At 38.1% G+C, this 19039-nt stretch overlaps 1 protein-coding gene across 2 annotated transcripts; it reads right to left on the bottom strand.

The window, feature by feature from the left end:
• Positions 1–16856: 16856 nt before the first annotated feature.
• Positions 16857–18182, bottom strand: LOC131311769 (lysine--tRNA ligase-like). Of its 2 annotated transcripts, XM_058339341.1 has the most exons (3): positions 18052–18182; positions 17723–17939; positions 16857–17131 (listed from the first exon to the last, which is right to left on the bottom strand). In XM_058339341.1, exons 2-3 carry the CDS (start codon positions 17925–17927, stop codon positions 17070–17072), a joined length of 267 nt encoding a protein of 88 aa, XP_058195324.1. In that variant the 5' UTR covers positions 17928–17939; positions 18052–18182; the 3' UTR covers positions 16857–17069. The 2 variants fall into 2 exon arrangements, 1 of the variants encoding a protein (XP_058195324.1); XR_009195566.1 differs by lacking the exon at positions 17723–17939 and having other exon boundaries at positions 18052–18146.
• Between the last annotated feature and the right edge of the window lie 857 nt (positions 18183–19039).

The raw sequence follows: 19039 nt of genomic DNA, 5'->3' as shown, positions 1-19039 counted from the left end.
TTTTCGGTCTTCTGATCGAGTTTTGTGGGTTTTTTTAATGTTAATTTCTGTTATTATTAGGCTCCGTTTATTTAAATGTAAAAATATTTTACATTTTTCATGTAAAATATTTTTTAGAAAACAAATTCGCAAACTTTTTTTTTCTAGTGTTTGGTTGGTACTTAAAAATATTTTAAAAATCAATAAAAAGTGTAAATGATAAAGAGAGATGAGAATATTGGAATTGAGCGTGGATCAAGATTGACAATTGAGAAAATTGAGCAGTAAAAATTGCAGTAGAAGACAACGGGTGTCATTTTCATCCAACTAAAAAAAATATTTTCTCATTTTTTACACAACCAAACAATGAAAAATAGGTAAAATATTTTACTGGAAAACATTTTATGCCTAAATAAACGGAACCTTAATTTTATATTATTTGCAAATTTCTATTCCAATAGACGTTTTTTAGCATTGGGCTGTATTCTTTTAGATTATTCGTTTTCTGTGTCGTGACTCGTGAGGAACCAATTTATGACGAAATGTTAAAAATAGTACTCCCTCCGTCCCAATTTGTTTGTCCAATTGTTGAAATACGTGTTTTTCAAAAATATACTTATATCTTACAATTTAAAATATTTTTTATAATTTTGAAAATTTTGTATAATAAAACTAATTGAGATCTATCAAATAAGATCCGTATTGCATATTAAAAACATTATGAATTGAAAATTATAGCCAATTCTTTGAGAGGTCAAACGCTTTCAAAAAGTCAAAAAGAGGACAAACAAACCGGGACGGAGGGAGTAGTAATGAGAAGTTAAATAATACAGGCTGTCTTTTACAAAAGTTAATTTGGTCCAAATGTACTCAAAACCAATTTGGCCGATCTGGTCCAATAGGAGTTCTAATGGGCGAATTTTTTTTTATTTTTATTTTTTATATTAGTGGTACTGGACGAGCTCGTTAAGATCAGACCCTTGTATATGAAGTTATGAACGGAATGCATTTAAGTGTTCAGCTTGCACCGCTACGAAATTTTACAGCTCATTTAGATGGTGAGAAAAGATGAAATAAGAAAGGAAAATCATTTCTTACCAAATCTTATTTTATTTTTACTGGATGAGAAAAGTAGGAGCCAATCAATTTTTTCTTGTATTTTTCTCTCCATTCTTGACAAAATAGTCTATGCAAATGAGTGATTTTGTTAGAAATCACAATCCTTTCTTTTTCTTCTTTTTCCCATGACATGACATGAAATTACTCCACCATCCGAAAAGGCTGTTAATGGGCCATTCTCAAAGCACTAATTGGTGTGGCTACGATTGCATTGCACTATAGTCCCAGATGATAAGATCAGATTATTAGCTTTGGAGATTATGAAGGTAAGATTTTTTGTTTAGATTCTCAACACTCTCATATGCGTCCCACGATTTTCTCTCTCATCCCGAACCTGGTCCCTCCCTCCCCTCCATTTCCCCCCTGTCCCTTTCTCTTATCTTAGACAAATTTCTCGAATTGATTCTTTACTGTTAATTTTTTTGCAAATTGATTCCTGATGTAAGTTAGGTTTGTTCGTCATTTTCCCGATTTGTATTCTTCTAAATTCTTCTATTTGTCGCCTAGGATTTAAATTTGTACCTGCGGCATCTGTCCCAACTCTCTTGAACCATATATAAATGACTCGGTGACGTCTCCACTTACGTCATATGCGATTGAGAAAACATCAATAAATAGATTTTCTTTGAGCCAAATTACAGCAACATATTTGAGTTAGACCCGAAAGCTCGATTGATAACGCCACGGAAGAAGCCAGGATTTTTGCGTAGAGGCCGAATATACATAATCAAAAATATTATAATAAAGAAAGACAACAATGTGAATTTCTACTAACACAAAAAATACAAAATATTTAAAAACAAAAAAGAAGTTGTGGTGGCACGTGACTGCACGTGCCCCAAGGCGGGTCCGCTGCTGATCTTACGCAACATGTACATTATTACACTGTTACCGAATGTGGGCTTAAGCATCCTTTACAAAGTACATACAAAGAGGGACCATTCCTGTTTGTCAGGAGTGCTACGTATACTACATCACTCACTACACCTAAGGATGGCCATCTCGGCCGACCCGTCCATATCCGATCCGTTATCCGTCCCGAACGGATCGAATTTTTTGGATATCGGGGCGGAAATTTGAAGATCAGATCAGATTGGGAGATAAGTCTGCCTCCGATCTGATCCGCCCCGAATCTAATATCCGATCTGCCTCCGAATACCCGAGCATATAAATACCTATTATTTTGATTTTTAAGGATTAGTCACTAATTAGTCTCCTACCCAGCCGACTTCACTTCACATGAGTCTCCCTCCCCTCACCCATGACTTCTCCCCCCTTCTCTCTCTCCTCCACAACCCCCTCCCTCTCTCTCCAACCCCCCCCCCCCCAGCCGAGAGATGCGGCGATCTCTCTTCAGGAACGGTGGCGGCGAGGCTCCCTTCCATCGCCCCTGAATCCAACAGAACACTCCTCCTCTCCATCACTTCCACTCCACCGTCTCCGTACAGAAGCTACGTCGTTTCAACACCCTGATCCTCGTCTTCCAATTCGCTGCATTCTGCTCCTCCGTCGCCGCTTCCGTTTTCATGCTCATTAACCCTAGGGGCCCCGATTCCCCTCGTTGGTACGACTTTGATGCCATCAGATATGCATACACACACATGTTAGTTTTATCTGTGATTTTTTTTCAATCTATTAGTTTTTTTTTATCGAGTTCCAATCTGTTTTTTTTTTCAAATTCGGATATCCGATTGGATCTTCGTTCCCCGTTCGGAGCGGGGATAGAGGACCAAAATATATATATCTGTTCGGAGTTCGGGGCGAATTCGGGGGTGGGTGGAAGGTTTGGATTCTGATATTGCAATATCTGCCTCTGATCTACCCCGTTGCCATCCCTAACTACAACATCCACCACACGCCCCAAAACAACATCATTTTGGGGCGTCCCTAAAAAAAAAAAAAACCGAAATCTCAAAATCAAAACGCTTTCCCTGTTTCCTCCCAATTCTCAAACCAACTATTCTACAGAGGGGAGATAGGGAGGGAAAGGGAGAGAGAATTGGGAATCACCACAGCCGACCACCGCCACCGCCAACCACCACTGGACCCTCCTTATCCACCTTTGGCGACACCACTCCTGGGAAGAGAAAGGACCAGACTAATTCGAAATCGTTGGGTTTTCAGTCTATTTTAGTGGGATGCGGGCTCATCTCTCATGAAGACACAGAGTTATTTTTGTGGTTATTTAAGACTTGGAGGACATGGATGTGGGGTTGTGCTCCGAAAGCAATGATTACTTACCAGTGTATGGCCATGAAGAATGCTTTAGAAATTGTGTTCCTTGACACCCGACATTAATGGTGCATATGGCATATTATGAAAAAGTTGCCCAAAAAATTAAATGGGTGCTACGCCTATGAGAATATTAGTTCATGTATGCGTAAGCCAGTATGGAATTCATTGACAATAAAACAATTTGAGGATGCTTGGGATGGGTTCATCAAAAAATATGAGCTTCAAAGTAACCCATGGTTATTAGGGTTGTATCTAGAGAGGAAACGATGGGTTTCTGCTTATATGAATGATTGCCTTTGGGCGGGAATGTCATCTACACAAAGAAGTGAGAGTATATATTCATATTTTGATGGTTACATTAATTCAAAGACGACCTTGAAATAATTTGTAGAGTAGTATGAAAATGCATTGGCGCAGAAGGTGGAGAGTGAAAACCAAGAAGATGTGAAAAGTTGGCACACTTACATCCCGTTAGTAACTAAAAATGATTTGGAGAAGCAATTTCAAAATGTTTACACGCATGAGAAGGTTAGAGAGTTTCATAATGAATTTTTCGAGAGACTTAAGTGTTCTTGTAGTCTAAAAAAAAAAAGCATGTCCGAATATGAAGTGAAAGAGTAGGTTACATATGGAGAAGGAAAAGAGAGAAAGAGATTTCAAGTGCCATTTATTGTTGATTTTAATTCAGAAACTAATGAAGCACGTTGTAATTGTCAATTGTTTGAGTTCATAGGAATGGTTTGTAGACATCAACTAACGATGTGGTGTCAAATGGGAGTTGAAAGAGTGCCTAACAAGTATGTCTTCAGAAGATGGTGCAAAAATGTGAAGAGGGCCCATACTAAAATTCGGATTAGTTACGATAAATACTCAACGTCAATTGAAGCGTATTGGCATGACAACATGTGCAATCTCTTCAATGAGGTTGTCGATTTAGCAGAATGTTCTTAAGAGAAGTATGACATGGTGATGACAATGGTACGTGAGCTAAAACAAGAGTTGATGGAAGCTTCGATCATTTGTAAAAGTAATGTGGTTTCACTTGGTGATGACATGGGTACTCATATTGATCCTATTTAACTTGGAGATGGGCTTATAACATCCAAAATAGAGCACGAACATTTTTGACCCAGAAGGTCTTTGATGAAAATGGAGACCGCTGTGCAAAAAAAAGCAAGGTGTTGTGGAAATAGCCGTTAAGAAGAAAAGAGAAACAAAAAAAGACATTGTCCAATGAAAAAATCAAGGTATAAGTTCTTTATTATTTGTTGCTTACTAGTTATTTTTTTTTGTTTGAACTACTTACTAGTTAATATTGACATATAGATCTATTCAATGCATGTGTAATAGTTATATTTGTTGCCAATTTCAGGAGGTTAAGAAAATTGCAGTTTGCCATGAGTTCAGGACACAAGAGAGTGTTGTAAATGTACATATAAGGAACTTTATTTTTAATTGCACAATCTTCTGTTTCATGTAAAAGTTATTAATAATCGTTCTTTATTGTTGGGCAGGGTCCCCAAGCTACATGGGGCATTCAATGTGGTCAAACATTATTCCCCGTAACATGCAATCAAATGTGACACAAGGAAGAACCATCTTCCCATTTTCTCCAACTCTTTGCCCAACCGGAATAAGCTTAAACCAATTTAGACCTTTTTTTCCAAGTTCACAAAGCTTCTTCAATGGTCAAGTTTGGGGAGGTCAATCAATTCTTGTGGGTAGCCAATCTTGGGGAGGACTGTAACGCCCCTGAATTTTGGTCTATAAAAATTTCGTTAAATATTTGAATTTTATTTGGATTACTTATTTTTACTTTCAGTAATCCGTCGTAATTAGATTCTAGTCTTTCGGGGCCAATCGAATTAGATTCCAACCGACTACTTGGAGGAGCCGAGCAACCAAACTCAACTAGTTGCTAAATGAACCTTTTGGACCTTTTGAATCTTCTGCCATTACCCCTTGGTCTATAGTGGTTAGGGTAATCTTTGTCCATTGGACAATAAACTTTTCATTATTATATTTGACTAAAAGTACATGTAGTCTTTCAAAATCTTAGTTTAAGATAAAAAGTACTTGCACTTCTTTTATCCATTGGTCTTTAACCGCAAGGGGAATTATTATCCATTGGGTAATAGCTCTAATCTTCCAACAAGGTACAATGTTTTGTTAAAATAATCAAGTATGGATTTCCCATGTGATTTTTGTACTAAATATATCTAAACCCTAGATTTTCAAAGTACTTTATTTATTAAACTAGTACTTGTACTCTATTATAAACTAATGGGGAGAATCCTAGCCTATTATTTAATTGGGGTACTTGGTACCACACCTATATTTAAATATAGAGCTTTTGTCACATGCTTTAAAGAACAACTTTTGATTATTTTAATATAAAAGTTCCCTAGTTACTATTGTCCATTGGACAATAAAAGTTAGGGAATTTATTACCCAATGGGTAAAAAGATTTGTCTTCCATCTAGTACAAGGATTGAATAATCTAGTCTTTTTCCTAATTGCCCATGTGATAAAGTACGTGTTATTTTATTATAAAAGTACTTAGTAGCCTTTAAGGCTTAAGATTCTTAAAGTACTCTTATATTATTTTATATTAGGGTTTTGTACTCAATTGGATTAATTTATTGGGGAGTTTATCTTCCTAGAGTACATTAGTACACTAGTTTATTTATTAAATGGGACATGTGCCTAATTGTAATTCTTTATTGGGTATTTGATTTTGTGAATCTTGTACTTTGTACCTTTTATATTATATGCATATTTATATAGTGTACTAGGAGAGAGAGCGAGAGAGAGAGAGAGAGAGTAGCCGAGAGAGAGGGAGAGAGGGAGAGGGAGAGAGAGAGAGAGAAGGAAGAAAGAGGAAGATTTGATTGTACCACTCTTGATTCCCATGATCTTCCTACATCTTTCAAAATCCTTGGGAAATATTCTTCCTAGCCAAGAATCTAACCTCCTTTGTACCATTACCAATTGTTTAAGACCAAATCTTGTACCCTTGTCTCCTTGTTTCCAACAAATCTTCCTAAATCCAATCTTTGGTACAAATCTTAGCCATGCAAGCCTAATACCCTAACCCATCAAGCTTTCAATCAAAGTTTGACAAGTGAAAGATTGAGTTATGGAGCAAATCCATGGAGGATTTGGAGAGAGAGAGGGCCGGCCTTAGAGAGAGAGGGAGAGCCCAAGAGTTTTGCCTATAAATAGCAAGTCATTCCAAGCATTCAACTCACACCTTCACCTAGCAACTTCTCTCTCTAGAAAAATTTGTGTTCTTTCTTTGTTCTTTCTTTTATTCTTCTTGTTCTTGAGTTCTTCAAGAAACTCAACCTAAGCCGCCACTAAGCCGCCACCCGACCACCCTTCGATCCATAAAGTAGAGTAGTGTTAGTCAAGAGAAGTTTCGAGAGAAACCTTTCTCTTTCGAAGCTACCGGAAGCATACCGTAGGAAGTTACTCCGTTCGATAGCCGACTAACCTTCCGTAGCCGTTACTACCGCCTAGAAGAACGGTAAGGAAATCCTTACTTACTTCCTATTTACTTACTTACTCAAGTATAACGTTGTTATTTTGAATTGATAAGAAGAATGGTAGAATACCTTTACTCATTTCCCTAAGTTTAAGTAGATTCGAAAGATAGAACTTATCGTTTGTTTAGAAGTATTTGTATTTTGATCTTTAAAATGATTAATGCATATATGAATTGCTTGTATTACTTGTGGTGTGATTAAGCATAAGTGATTTCACTCCAAAGGCGTCCGTACATGTGGCGTTGTGCTTTGAATAAGCATAAGTGATACACTCTAAGGGCGTCCGTACATGTGGCGTTATGCTATAAGTTGTGATTGAGCATGATAAGTAGTATTTAGTTGGATGATCTTGTTAGATTCATGCTTGCTTTTGTCCTACCGCGGAGTCTTTGCATGAGAATGAGACACGAGAATCGAGAAAGTAGAAACATGACACCTAGGGTGTAGTTAATAAAAAGGCGTGTTTGAAAAGGGTGAAATGTTTTGAAAACCGCAATGTGGCCGGACGTGGTAGCCCATTGTGTGGTGTGTGTTATGTGTGCCAATGGGAACCCGAGACGGCAGAATCATTATGAGGATACTCGGGAGACCGGAACGGCGGAACCGAGGTTGGGTGTGTAGCTTGGTTATCCGCGGTACGGAGCCAATGCAATATGTGACGGCAGAACCATTGTAAGGATACTCGGGAACCCGGAACGGCAGAACCGAGGTTGGGTGTGTTAAAAAACAATTTTTGAAAAGATGATACATTTATGAAATGTGGAAAATGTTTTCCGAGGAAGGAAATATTTTGAAACTACATAATGACCAGTTTCAGGTGGCATTATGTGAGTTGTGTGCGTGTGTAAAGGTAAGATTTGTGAAAAACCCAATAAGAACCCGGAGCGGCGGAATCATTGTGGAGATACTCGGGAACCCGGAGTTGCGGAACCGAGGGTTTTGAATTGTGGCTTGGTTATCCGCGGTACGGAGCCAATGCAAATGTTTTTGTGTGCCAATGGGAACCCGGGACGGCGGAACCATTGTGAGGATACTCGGGAATCCGGAACGGCGGAACCGAAGTTGGGTGTGTAGCTTGGTTATCCGCGGTACGGAGCCAATGCAATTGTGTGCCAATGGGAACCCGGGACGGCGGAACTATTGTGAGGATACTCGAGAATCCGGAATGGCGGAACCGAGGTTGGGTGTGTTAAACAAGTGGTTTTTGAAAAGTTGATTTGTAAGTGAAAATGTTGACACGGTCTAACGATGAGTTGTGTAGGAGAAACACGAAAAATCTTGGACACCAACGATAGATGATTAACGAATGTGGATGTGTTATCGATATTGTCTTTTGTAGCTGTGTATAGACGTATCATGTGAAAATAGATGTTTTATGATAACCTGTTGTTTGTAAGTTATGGGTTAGCGGGTATGGGATTGTTCTGCTGAGCTTTTGTAGCTCACGGTGTTGCCTTTTTGGTGACCCTGACATATTATATTGGTGACGACGCCGGTATAATGTGTCAGACCTTGTAGATGATCAAGATGAATAGTACACCTTGGAGGCTTTTGGAGCTGAGGAGCTGGCTAGGATGGAGAAGCAGATGGAGCTGTAGTTAGGAACCCCAGAACCCTTGTCATTTGTGTAATTATTGAACTCTTGTGGGAGTTTTGTTGTAATAAGAGCCAAACTCTATTTTGAGGTTTTCAATGAAATTGTCTTTTTAACGTACTCAAAATTCGGGGCGTTACAAGGACAATTAAGTTTTATGGAAGATCAAGGTCAATATTTGGGGGGACTACAACTAAGGTTGGCAATGGGGCGGGTAGGGGTGGATACCACTATCCCCATCTCCGATCCCCGAATCCAAATCCATCCCCATCCCCTCCCTGATCCCTACCGGGGAATTATTTTTATCCTCCATCCCCTCCCCAAACGGGGAACGGGGATCCCCGTGGGGAATCGGGGATCCAACTGGAACCACAGGCAAAATCGGTATTCTTAATCCGGTATCCCTCCTGTAGCAAAACGCCAAGAATAAACAACACACACAGAGCTCTTTAAAGCTTCGTTTCTTAGTCTCTCAACACGACGCTATTTCATGAGTTTCCAACGTGAACAATATTTATCAGATGTGAACAATATTTATCTGACTAGAACTATCGATTTGAGCTCTTCTTTCTACTAATTTTCTATCCGTGGTAAGTGAATTCAATTACTTTTATGTTAATTGACAGTGAGATTTAGTTTCTTTCTTTCTTCCTCACTTATGTATATATAGTGCTCCTATATAATTTTCATTTATGTATATTACTTATTTATTATATATATATACACACACACACACACAAACGGGGCGGGGACGGGGCGGGGACAGACTCATACCCATCCCCTACCCGTTCCCCATTTTTTTATAAAAATTATCCCCATCCCCTATCCGATCTCCAAAAAATCCCCGAATTCCCAACCCATTTGGGACGGGGAATGGGGCGGGGTGGGGCGGCCGGGATTGCCATCTCTACAACCAAATCTACTACAAACTCAAGAGAATGGATGTTAAGGAGAACCAAGTTTCCTTGATATGATGAATGCAGCAAATAATAATGGAGAGTAGTTCACTTGGTTGTTCTATGAAAATGATGAATATGTATTGTTATTTTGATTGGTCATGACATTGATGAATCTGTAATAGTATTAGCATTACGATTGCTTTGGTGAACCTATAAATGTTGCAAGGTTGCAATGTGTTGAAATATATTGGATGAGTGCAATTTATATTAGTCAAACATATTGTGTTGTATCCGTATCGTTTCCATATCTGTACCGTATCGTATCTTGAAAGATGTATTGTGTCGTATTCGTATTTTCTGAAAAATTCAACAGAGTTTTCCTTGTTTTTAGTCTAGCCCGACGTCATAACTTCTTAGTCAATGTGGACACCTTTCAAATGGGGCATCGCCATACAGATTGATCACGCTTGTTGGTTCCAATTCATAAACCAAGATCGTGGATATTCCATAGTTAGGAACATCACCACATGATAACGGTTATCATCCAAATAGAGTAGCCACCTAGTTTATTAAAACTACGAAAAATAGATAGAGATTTCGAGTACGGGAGCCAAGAGTACAATAAGGGGAATGTGTTAGGCACCCCTCTTTGCCCAGTCGTGAGATTGGCCCATAATCGTTCGACATGCAATGTATATTTGCTTTATTTAATTTAACACATGATCTGGTTTTTAGCCTTTAACAGTTGATAAGGTGAGCCAGTACGATAATTGAAAACATGTATCAAAATAAGCAGAAAACAAATATGTCCCAACAAATAGATCCCTCGGTCGGTGAATTGATGTCACGGCTGAGGAATCCCACTGGACCGATGTATTGGCCAAATGATTCATTCCCCAGCCGATGTTCTTCCTCACACCAGAACAAAGAGTTAATTAGGAATTAAAATACTACGATTAAAGTATAAAAACAAGAGATGAATCAAACCAAAGGCCCCTGGGCCTCACCACCTTGATCCCTCAGTGTTTGATTGCTTCGGATTGAGAGTGATTGACTAATTTGCTTCTTGTAAACCCTAGGATTAGGGTTTGGACTTCAGAATTTGATTGTCGGATTAGCGACTCCCTTCGGGAGGTTAGAGCTTTTGTAGAGGGGATTTGAGAGAGTATATTTGCAAAATTTCGTAGCCGAAGAGGGTGTGTCAGTATATTAATTTCGGAACCCAAGGGCTCCTTTATATAGGCATAGGGATGACACACCTCAACCAATCAAAATCGATCGATTGAATTGGAGTTATAAGGCAACACGAACTCCTCATGGTAATTTCCTTACGTAGCCCGAACGCATCGGGATTTGGTTGCTAGGGTTTTGTGAATGGATTAAACGATTGATAGAACATTCCAGATTCTGGAAAATAAACAATCTAGTGGCTGAGTTAACAGTTAAGCAGCCGAAGGATAGACCTGGCGGCTGAAAAATCAATCTTTCAGGGAGATTTTCAAGCAACAAGTTTCACAGGTGAAGAAATGATGTTGAGGCCGTGAGATCGATGTTACGGCCGAAAGATGGATTTTCTTAGGATACTGTATTTTTGTCTGAAAGACTATTTGACTCTGGATTGGGTCCTCTAAGTGGCTAGAAGTTCTCATCATAAGTCATAAGGTTTACAAAAAGTCAATCAGCAATCACTGTATCCATATCATCATCGGGATGGTCCCCAAGGTGGGACTTGAAATAATCGTTAGGCCAAATTAGAGTGTCTACAGTCAGCAGCAATAGCAACAGAAAAAAGAGCAAAACAGCAGTTCATGGCAAAACACCATTCCCATTGTTTCAGAAATGTTCAAGGTAGATAGAACCTCTGAAGGAAAAAAAAATCAGGCCTTGCCTTAAAAGCTTCAGGACAATAACTAATAAAGAAAACCTCCATAGAGAAGTTCCAAGAAGTTGACACCATAGTGATATTTGAATTTCATAATGCACCACTCATTATCTCAAAAATGGAGTACAAACTTGTGGAGTATCTTTTTAAACAAGCCATGAAACATTGTCAAATTGGAGCAAATGCCATGAGCCGAACATCATCATAATTGTCTACCCTAAGCTATATTACAAGCAAAATGAAAAAGAAAAATCTTAAGTGTAGCTAGTATCTCTTCTTGACTGCATGCTCCATACACCAAGCAGAACTTGATTTTGGAGTTGTGGAACTGCTTTGTTGATCTTGGTAGGATTCCTCTAAAAATCTGAAAGAAGATCAATAAGTGATCAACACAAGATCATGCTATAGTTTCTAGAAGCAAATTTTAAATTTGGATAATGTGCGCCAAGCATAGAGAAGCATAATCAAATGGAAATAGATACAAAGAAAGAAACTTGAACCCATGACCTTCACCTTGCAGAAAAGCAGAACACAACTTGCAAACAATGAGATTTTGTCCTTATTGGCGATCTAAATTACCTCAATACATAACAAGAAAATTCAAACCATGATAGGAATGGCAAGAAAATTGTGCTTAAAACATTTCGGTTATCAAATAATTCAACTATTAGTTAAGGATCAGCTACAGATTTTGCTTCACACTTGGTGGAGCAGTTGACCACTTACCATGTAAAAGATGAGTTAGTGCGGAATGAGCCAAAGTCTTGTGGATTTGCAGCTAATGTATCATATAAAATTGCATATGCTTTGCTTTGAAATGGGCAAGAGATGGACACTGATAAAAGCTACAAGGCAGCTTTGGGGCACTGCCCACTAGAAAGCACATCAAATTGATAATGAGGAAAGGAAAACTCAATTAAAAGGAGGTAGGCACGAGCAAACTCAAATAAAAATCCCGTTACCAACACTCGTTTGTCTAAAGTTTCCTGATAGGGAATAATCAATCAACTAAGGAGTTGCAAGAGAGTACAAAAAATACTATACCAGACATGTAAGGATCAAAATGGAACCAAATAATCTATTTAGAAAGTTCCCACAACTAGGCAGTTGGTCAAACAATATATGTGGATGGAAAGAACAGAATCCCTACGAACTAGAGGATGATAGACATAATGATCATCCCCTATCAACAACAAGAATCAATGTGGAACCAGGAATAGCTAATAAAAAAAATACCAAAATATAGCAACAAAACCTCTACTGACATATTGAAATACAACTCCTCAAATAAAGGTGATTATTACTTACAGAACTGGAACGAAATCTATTGTTTCCAAGTCCGACAATAATGAAGCAAAATTTGCACTTGCTACACTGTCTAGGGCCTTAACCTTGCACGAAGGCATGTTTCGGGAGTAACCCATTTCCTTCTCGTTGTAAATTTCACAACTTGTGCATTATGGTACAAGTGTAATTATAGCTGGACATTAAATAGTTGCAGAAAACTAAAGACCAAGAGAATCTGGCCATAGGAACTTACTCTTCTGAACTATACCCATGGATTGTTGATTGAGCAATCGATTTACAACAGATAATTGACCAGAGTCCCCATTTAACACAATGAGGTGAGAATGTAGGTGGATTGCAATATTTTGCTCCATTTAACCTCAGTCTTTTTGCGAGACCCAAATCCTAATTTCATACATATCATGCATTTTTATGGTTAGTAAAAAAAATTAATAAATTGAAATGACGTTTGTGTGTAGTATTGTGCATGCATTGCTATAGACAAATTAATGTATATAGTCTTTGTTTTAATGCTATGGCCTCAAGTGTTATTTTCCAAATCATAAAGGACGGTATTGCAATTGAACTAGGGACCAAGATAAGCATGAATGCTAGGAAGACACGTCACCGTTTTATGTGCAAGTATAAAAGGATTTTTGTTTCTTAAATTTCAGTCGGTTTGTGTACCAATTTCTCTCAAAAAAAAAAAAGAAAAAGAAAGAAAGAGCACAAGCAGATCGTGAGGAAAGAATAAAAACATAGAGAAGGAAACTGGGTTTTGGAACAGGAATTCAAAGCTGTAGGTAATTTACATTCCGATTCCTTGAATTGTATTTATCATGTTGTACACCTATTGAATGAAAAGGGTTTATTAGATTAGCAAATGTTTGGGTTCTAGGGTTCTATTAATTGGATCTTCTACAAATCCTGTTCTTTTTCTAATGTCTTGACTGTATCCTAGCACAAGAGTTGTAGAAGATAAAAACTTGTGCTAGAAATTGGTCCAACTTCTTTACGTAACTTTTTAGTTCTAAATATATTATGTCAGTCCTTGGGTTAAGTGGCTTATAATCTAACCAAGCATTAAGAGAAAATTTAATTAGTTTGGTTATGTGAGGAAGTTGTGATTTACGAAGGAAAACCCATCAATTGATCACTGTTAAGCTGTGATGTAACAATTATTTCTATTTGCTGATATATATATGCGGTGAGGTATAGGGTGTAGTTAAGCATGGTAAACATTGTGCTTAGGCGCTGATTATTAGAAAGGAAACTAAATAAGTTTTAATCTCTAGCATGCATCTTCACGCATTAGATGTATTATGAATTGCAATCACTCATTTGCATCGCCGTGTGAATCGTGCTAGGTTCGGAGAGGTTCGTGCCCACGTCAGCTCTACCTAGGAGTTAGGTTGAGGTTCCGGTTAATCCGGTTGTTTTTAAAGGTGAGTACAAGTGAATCATATTGATATGAACTAAAATGATTTGCTTGGAATTATTAAAAGTACTTTTTTTTATTTTATAAACTGTGATTTGATTGGTTGAAATATTATGGATCGAGAATATTTGAGAAATGTGTTTTGAGATTCATGCTATGATAGCCTTGCTGCCTTGCTCCTGGGCTAATGTAGGAGTGTGCCCTGCTCCTGGGCTAATGTATGAGTGTTTGCCTAATTGGGCTTATATATTTTTATTGGCTCGCATATGGAATATGTGAGTGTGTCCCTACCATTGAGAATTAAATTGAATGGCCCCTGGTTTCACCAATATACTTATTTGCGTTGACTCTCAAGGTAACGATACCGTGATAACTTTGGTCGGAGGTAAACGACCCTTGGCTATATGGGATGAGTTGAAGGACCTTGTGGTGGACTATGAAGAATATTTTTACTAAAAGAGTTATTTGACTTATGCTTGATCCATAATTGTTTTTTTTTTTTTTTTGTAGTTCTTATTTATATGATTCAACTGTACTCACTGAGCCCGTGGTTAGCTCATGCATTCAATGCGTTACTCTTTCAGGTGTTCGAGAGCAGGGGTGGTCCACTATACAGCTGTCACCGTCGTCGGGGTGTCTTTTGAGATCTTTTGGGAGCGAGGATCATTGCACCTTTGGTGTAGGTTGTGGCCAGAGTGGGACTCTGATGTTTTTGTGACTCTTGTTCTATGTTGTACAGTTTATCTATTATCTTAATAATAAGGGTTTGGTTTAACTTATATTCAAACGATTGTTCCAATTTAATTGTGAGGCAATCAGGTTTTGACACGTCGCATACTAGGGATAGTACCATTAACCTACCCGGTTTGGGGCGTGACACTTTTAGTATTTTGCAGTATTTTTTTTTTTGCAAAAATCCCCAATATTTACGAATTGAAATCCTAGTTCAATTGATACCAGCGTTCGAGATCGTGAGAGAGATACCTTCGTCAGCATATGGAGGCGGTGGTTGATAAGCCTTGAATAGTGTAAATTGATAGGCTTATCTCCCTCTGTTTTGTCACACTTGCATGCATATTCGTCTGTTTTTGTTTGATATTGCGCGCAATGGTGTTTTTGTTGTTTGACAGCTAATTGGTGTAATTATGGGCGTTTCCACGGCTTCCAATAATCCCCAGAGGAGTCCGGATGTGTTAGATGTTCTTGCGGAACCTCGAGAGGTCATTCCGAGTCCCAAACAAAGTGTCCAAGGCAATGGAGGAAGACCCGGAGCAGCCCGAGGACCAAAAGCATGCAGCAAAATAGTTGTTCAGTCCAGAGAGCACCAAGATCGATCCCCCTCTGACCAGGGATCGATCCCCCAAACCAGCAGCCAAATCCAGTGCCTCAGGGATCGATCCCTCACTCCTGCGCGGGCATTTTAAGGGCATTTTTGTAAATCTTTTGTAAATGGGGTATATATACCAACCATAGTTCGAATGTAGGGCATCTTTTATCTTTTGCACTTTCTCTCTCTACCTCCATTAATGGAGCTTCCATCTCTCTCTTCATTTATGCTTTGAACAAGATTTTTAGGTACGATCCATTTACTTCCAAAGCATTTCACCTTCATTAAAGTTGAAAGGAATCTCATCCTCTTCGAGGATCTTGTGTTTATTTCGAATTTACACAATGTTTGGTATTTTCTTTATGTTTACTCTTGCTCATTTCGTTGCCCCTTTCAATATGAGTGAGTAGTGTAGTAAGGTTAGGTTGTGGGATGGTTAACATGCCGTAACCAAGGATGTGGCTTGCTCCTCTCTTGTAAAATCTTGTTTTCTAGCTTAAACATGGCTAAGGACTAATTTTATGTATCAAAACTTAGAGGTGTTAATCTCTTTGATCAAATGTAGGCAAGAGCTAAGTTATTTGCCACATTTGATGCTTGGAGTTATGTCCCTCTTTGTGTTTGTCAAAATGAACCAAAAGAATCCTAGTCATTTTTAACACCTTTGTTAAGAAAAGAAGAATTGAGTTTATCCTTACGTTATGGGTGTTAATTATCCCTAAACCTAATCTTTAGTTTAATCTCCAGTTAAAAAGCCGTAGTTAGGTAAAGTAGCCAGTTAACTAAATCCTTCAATTGGCCGTCTCAACGCCGAAGTTTGGTTGGCGGTTCTAACGCCAAAATCTCTTCGTAAGCTAATCTCCGAACCGAGTTATGGATGCGCTCCCTGTGGATTCGACCCCAGACTTTTGGGTATTATTATTATGCTTTCAACCGACCTAGCCCTACACTTGGGGTATTCCTATTCCTATTCTAACACACAATATGGTCGCAAGCAGTGGTGGTGGTCGAGACCTTCTTGAGCTTTCGAAATCGATGCCAGTGATTATGGTTCGAAGCTTGTCAGTGTACGTTGGTGGTGGTGGTTGGCGATGGTGGAGGCGTCTTCTTCATTAGTTTCTTTGGCGGTGGTTTGGGTTGGCTGTGGTGTCCCCCTCCTCCTCGCACTACAACAAAAAAAATGCTTTTAATAGCATGCAAAAAACGCTATGGTAGGTAATAGATAGCATTCTGGAGAACGCTTTATTAGCCCATGCAATTAAAAGTCTTAACTTTCTATAGCGTTCATTACCTGCTGTTAAAAACTTTCTATAGCATTCATTGCTCGCTGTTGTATTTTGTACCTTTGATAGCATTTTTTGCTTGTTATCTTATTGCTTTTTACAACATGAAATGAATGCTATTAAAGGTAAACAATAGCGTTTTTTGAACATTATCTTAGCCAATTTTAGCTTCTTCTTTTTTTTTTTAAATATTACAAATGCCAATATACTAGCATTTTCATATAGAAAATCTGCATTCCATTCAACACCAAAGTACTTCCAAACGCGATACAATTTCAATGTAAGATAAATAATTCAACCGAAGATTCATTACAATAGCTTGAAGAATAATTTTCCAGCACAAACAACATATAAGAGTCAGACTAATTACACTCATAAAAAAAATCACTAATGTTATCTGTCTTTTCAGAAAATGTAATCCTAAACTAAGAAGCCATCTCATTCAAGTACCCCAATTCTTCGCCCTTGGAGATGTTCTTTATTTGAAGCTTACTTTTTTGCCAAGTTTATATCCTTTTGCTTCCAACGGCGAACACATACCTGTAAATATAGAACTATTCAAAATAACCCAATAGATATAGTAAAAATTATTAACGAGAAAAACAACTTTAAAGCAACATAATGTTTGCAATTAGAAAAAGAAGAATATGATGGATAATTGTCAGCAAGAACCAACAACAATCTCAGAAGCAGCCATACCATGACAAATTGGCGAACGACATATACCAATCCGTGCGCAATTGTGGAACGTAACTATTCATGTGAGAAAACTATGTAAAAAGTTGGAACTTCAACCACACGCATTTAACTACCAGCCGAGCCACTTAGCTATTCAAACACATACATTATTGATCAATGGTGGCAGACAATGAGCATAGTGCCCTTGCAAAAGATAAATGACACCAGTATCACTAATCATCCCCATTAAAAGTAACACATACATTATCAATCTCAATCGTGTCACTCTCTAACCCTGCAAGAAATCTAAAAGGAAAACATAATTTCTTGAAAACTAATGCCATAAGAAAAGCACTGCATGTTGACATCACAAAATTTGTAACTTACCGCTCAACATTTTCTCTGTGAGCTCCATCAAGTCATTATAGTCAACAAAAGCCATATAAAACTCACATGTAGTGAACTCATGATTATGTGTCAAGTCAATTCCTTCATTCCTAAATTGTTTTCCTATCTCATAAACACGGTCTAGTCCACCAACAACTAGCTCCTTAAGATATAGTTCAGGTGCAATCTGCATGTACAGCTTCATGTTCAAGTCATTGTGGTGGGTCACAAAAGGACGGGCAGCTGCTCCCTCAGCAATCATGTTCATCATTGGTGTTTCAACCTTTAACAGATGGACATCGCATGATGAATGAAAGAAAGAAATGCAACTGAGGAAGGAAGAAAGAGATGCCATCAAAACAAGAAGAACCAAGACAACTGGAGAAGCATCTTACCTCCAAGAAACCAAGATTGTTGATGCTCAGCTCAATGGCATGAACAATCGTGGGTAAATGCTCAGCTCTCCCCTTTTAGTTCTCCCTAAAATAAGGGAGCAAAGTTATTAGGAAAAATCACACAAGTAGTACTAAGCTCAATTGCAAGGTTTAAATTGTATCTACAGCAACATCTACTCATGGACCACCCTAACAGCAATAAGTACTGACCCAACAAAAGAAAGACACGATGGATTAAGTTTCTATGGATGCAAAGAACAAACAATCTTTCAATTTCCACCAATTTGGATACAGAGGTTCATTCTTGCTTTAGTAGCTACTCCTTACCAGTTACATAGTATTTTTAACCAGATCATTGAAGAATACAATATACATTGAGAGGGTATGTTTATTATTAATATTCTCAACGCTATCTATAAGCTTATGATTATAGCTATTAAACGACCAAATATGTTCAAGTTTGCATTTATATAAAATTTAGAAACTAATATAGCAATTCAAAGTAACAATATTCTACAGAAAGTTGTTTCACAATGATCTCTGATTATCTAACACAGAAAGAAAATATATAAAACGCAACTCTGCTCACCACGCACTTGTTCCCAACAAAAACAACTCCCCCACACCCTCCCCAAAACAATACACCACAACAATAGGAGGCAAGACATTAAAAATGGCCAATACTATGAGATAAGATGGCAAGAACACAAGCATGCACTGTCCTATTTAAAGCAATAATAAAAAGATGGCCAATGCTATGAGAGAGCTATATAGGCCAACACTTGCACTTTATCTGCCTACGCGAACCCCAAAGATTGATAAGGCATCAACCAAGATAAAAGCAAAGAAAGTAAAATGGGTTACATATTGGCCAATTCCAATGTTGTCAATATGGCCACCATTGTCAGTTGGATCAGCACAAGTACAGACATATAAAAAACATATCGAGAGTGGATAGATGGACACTACGAGCGAGTTTCTCAAACCC

This window comes from Rhododendron vialii, chromosome 12a (genome assembly GCF_030253575.1).
Source record: "Rhododendron vialii isolate Sample 1 chromosome 12a, ASM3025357v1".
In the NCBI taxonomy this organism is placed as follows: Eukaryota; Viridiplantae; Streptophyta; class Magnoliopsida; order Ericales; family Ericaceae; genus Rhododendron; species Rhododendron vialii.
The sequence above is the reverse complement of the archived record's forward strand: the minus strand, read 5'-3'. Positions and strand labels throughout refer to the sequence as shown.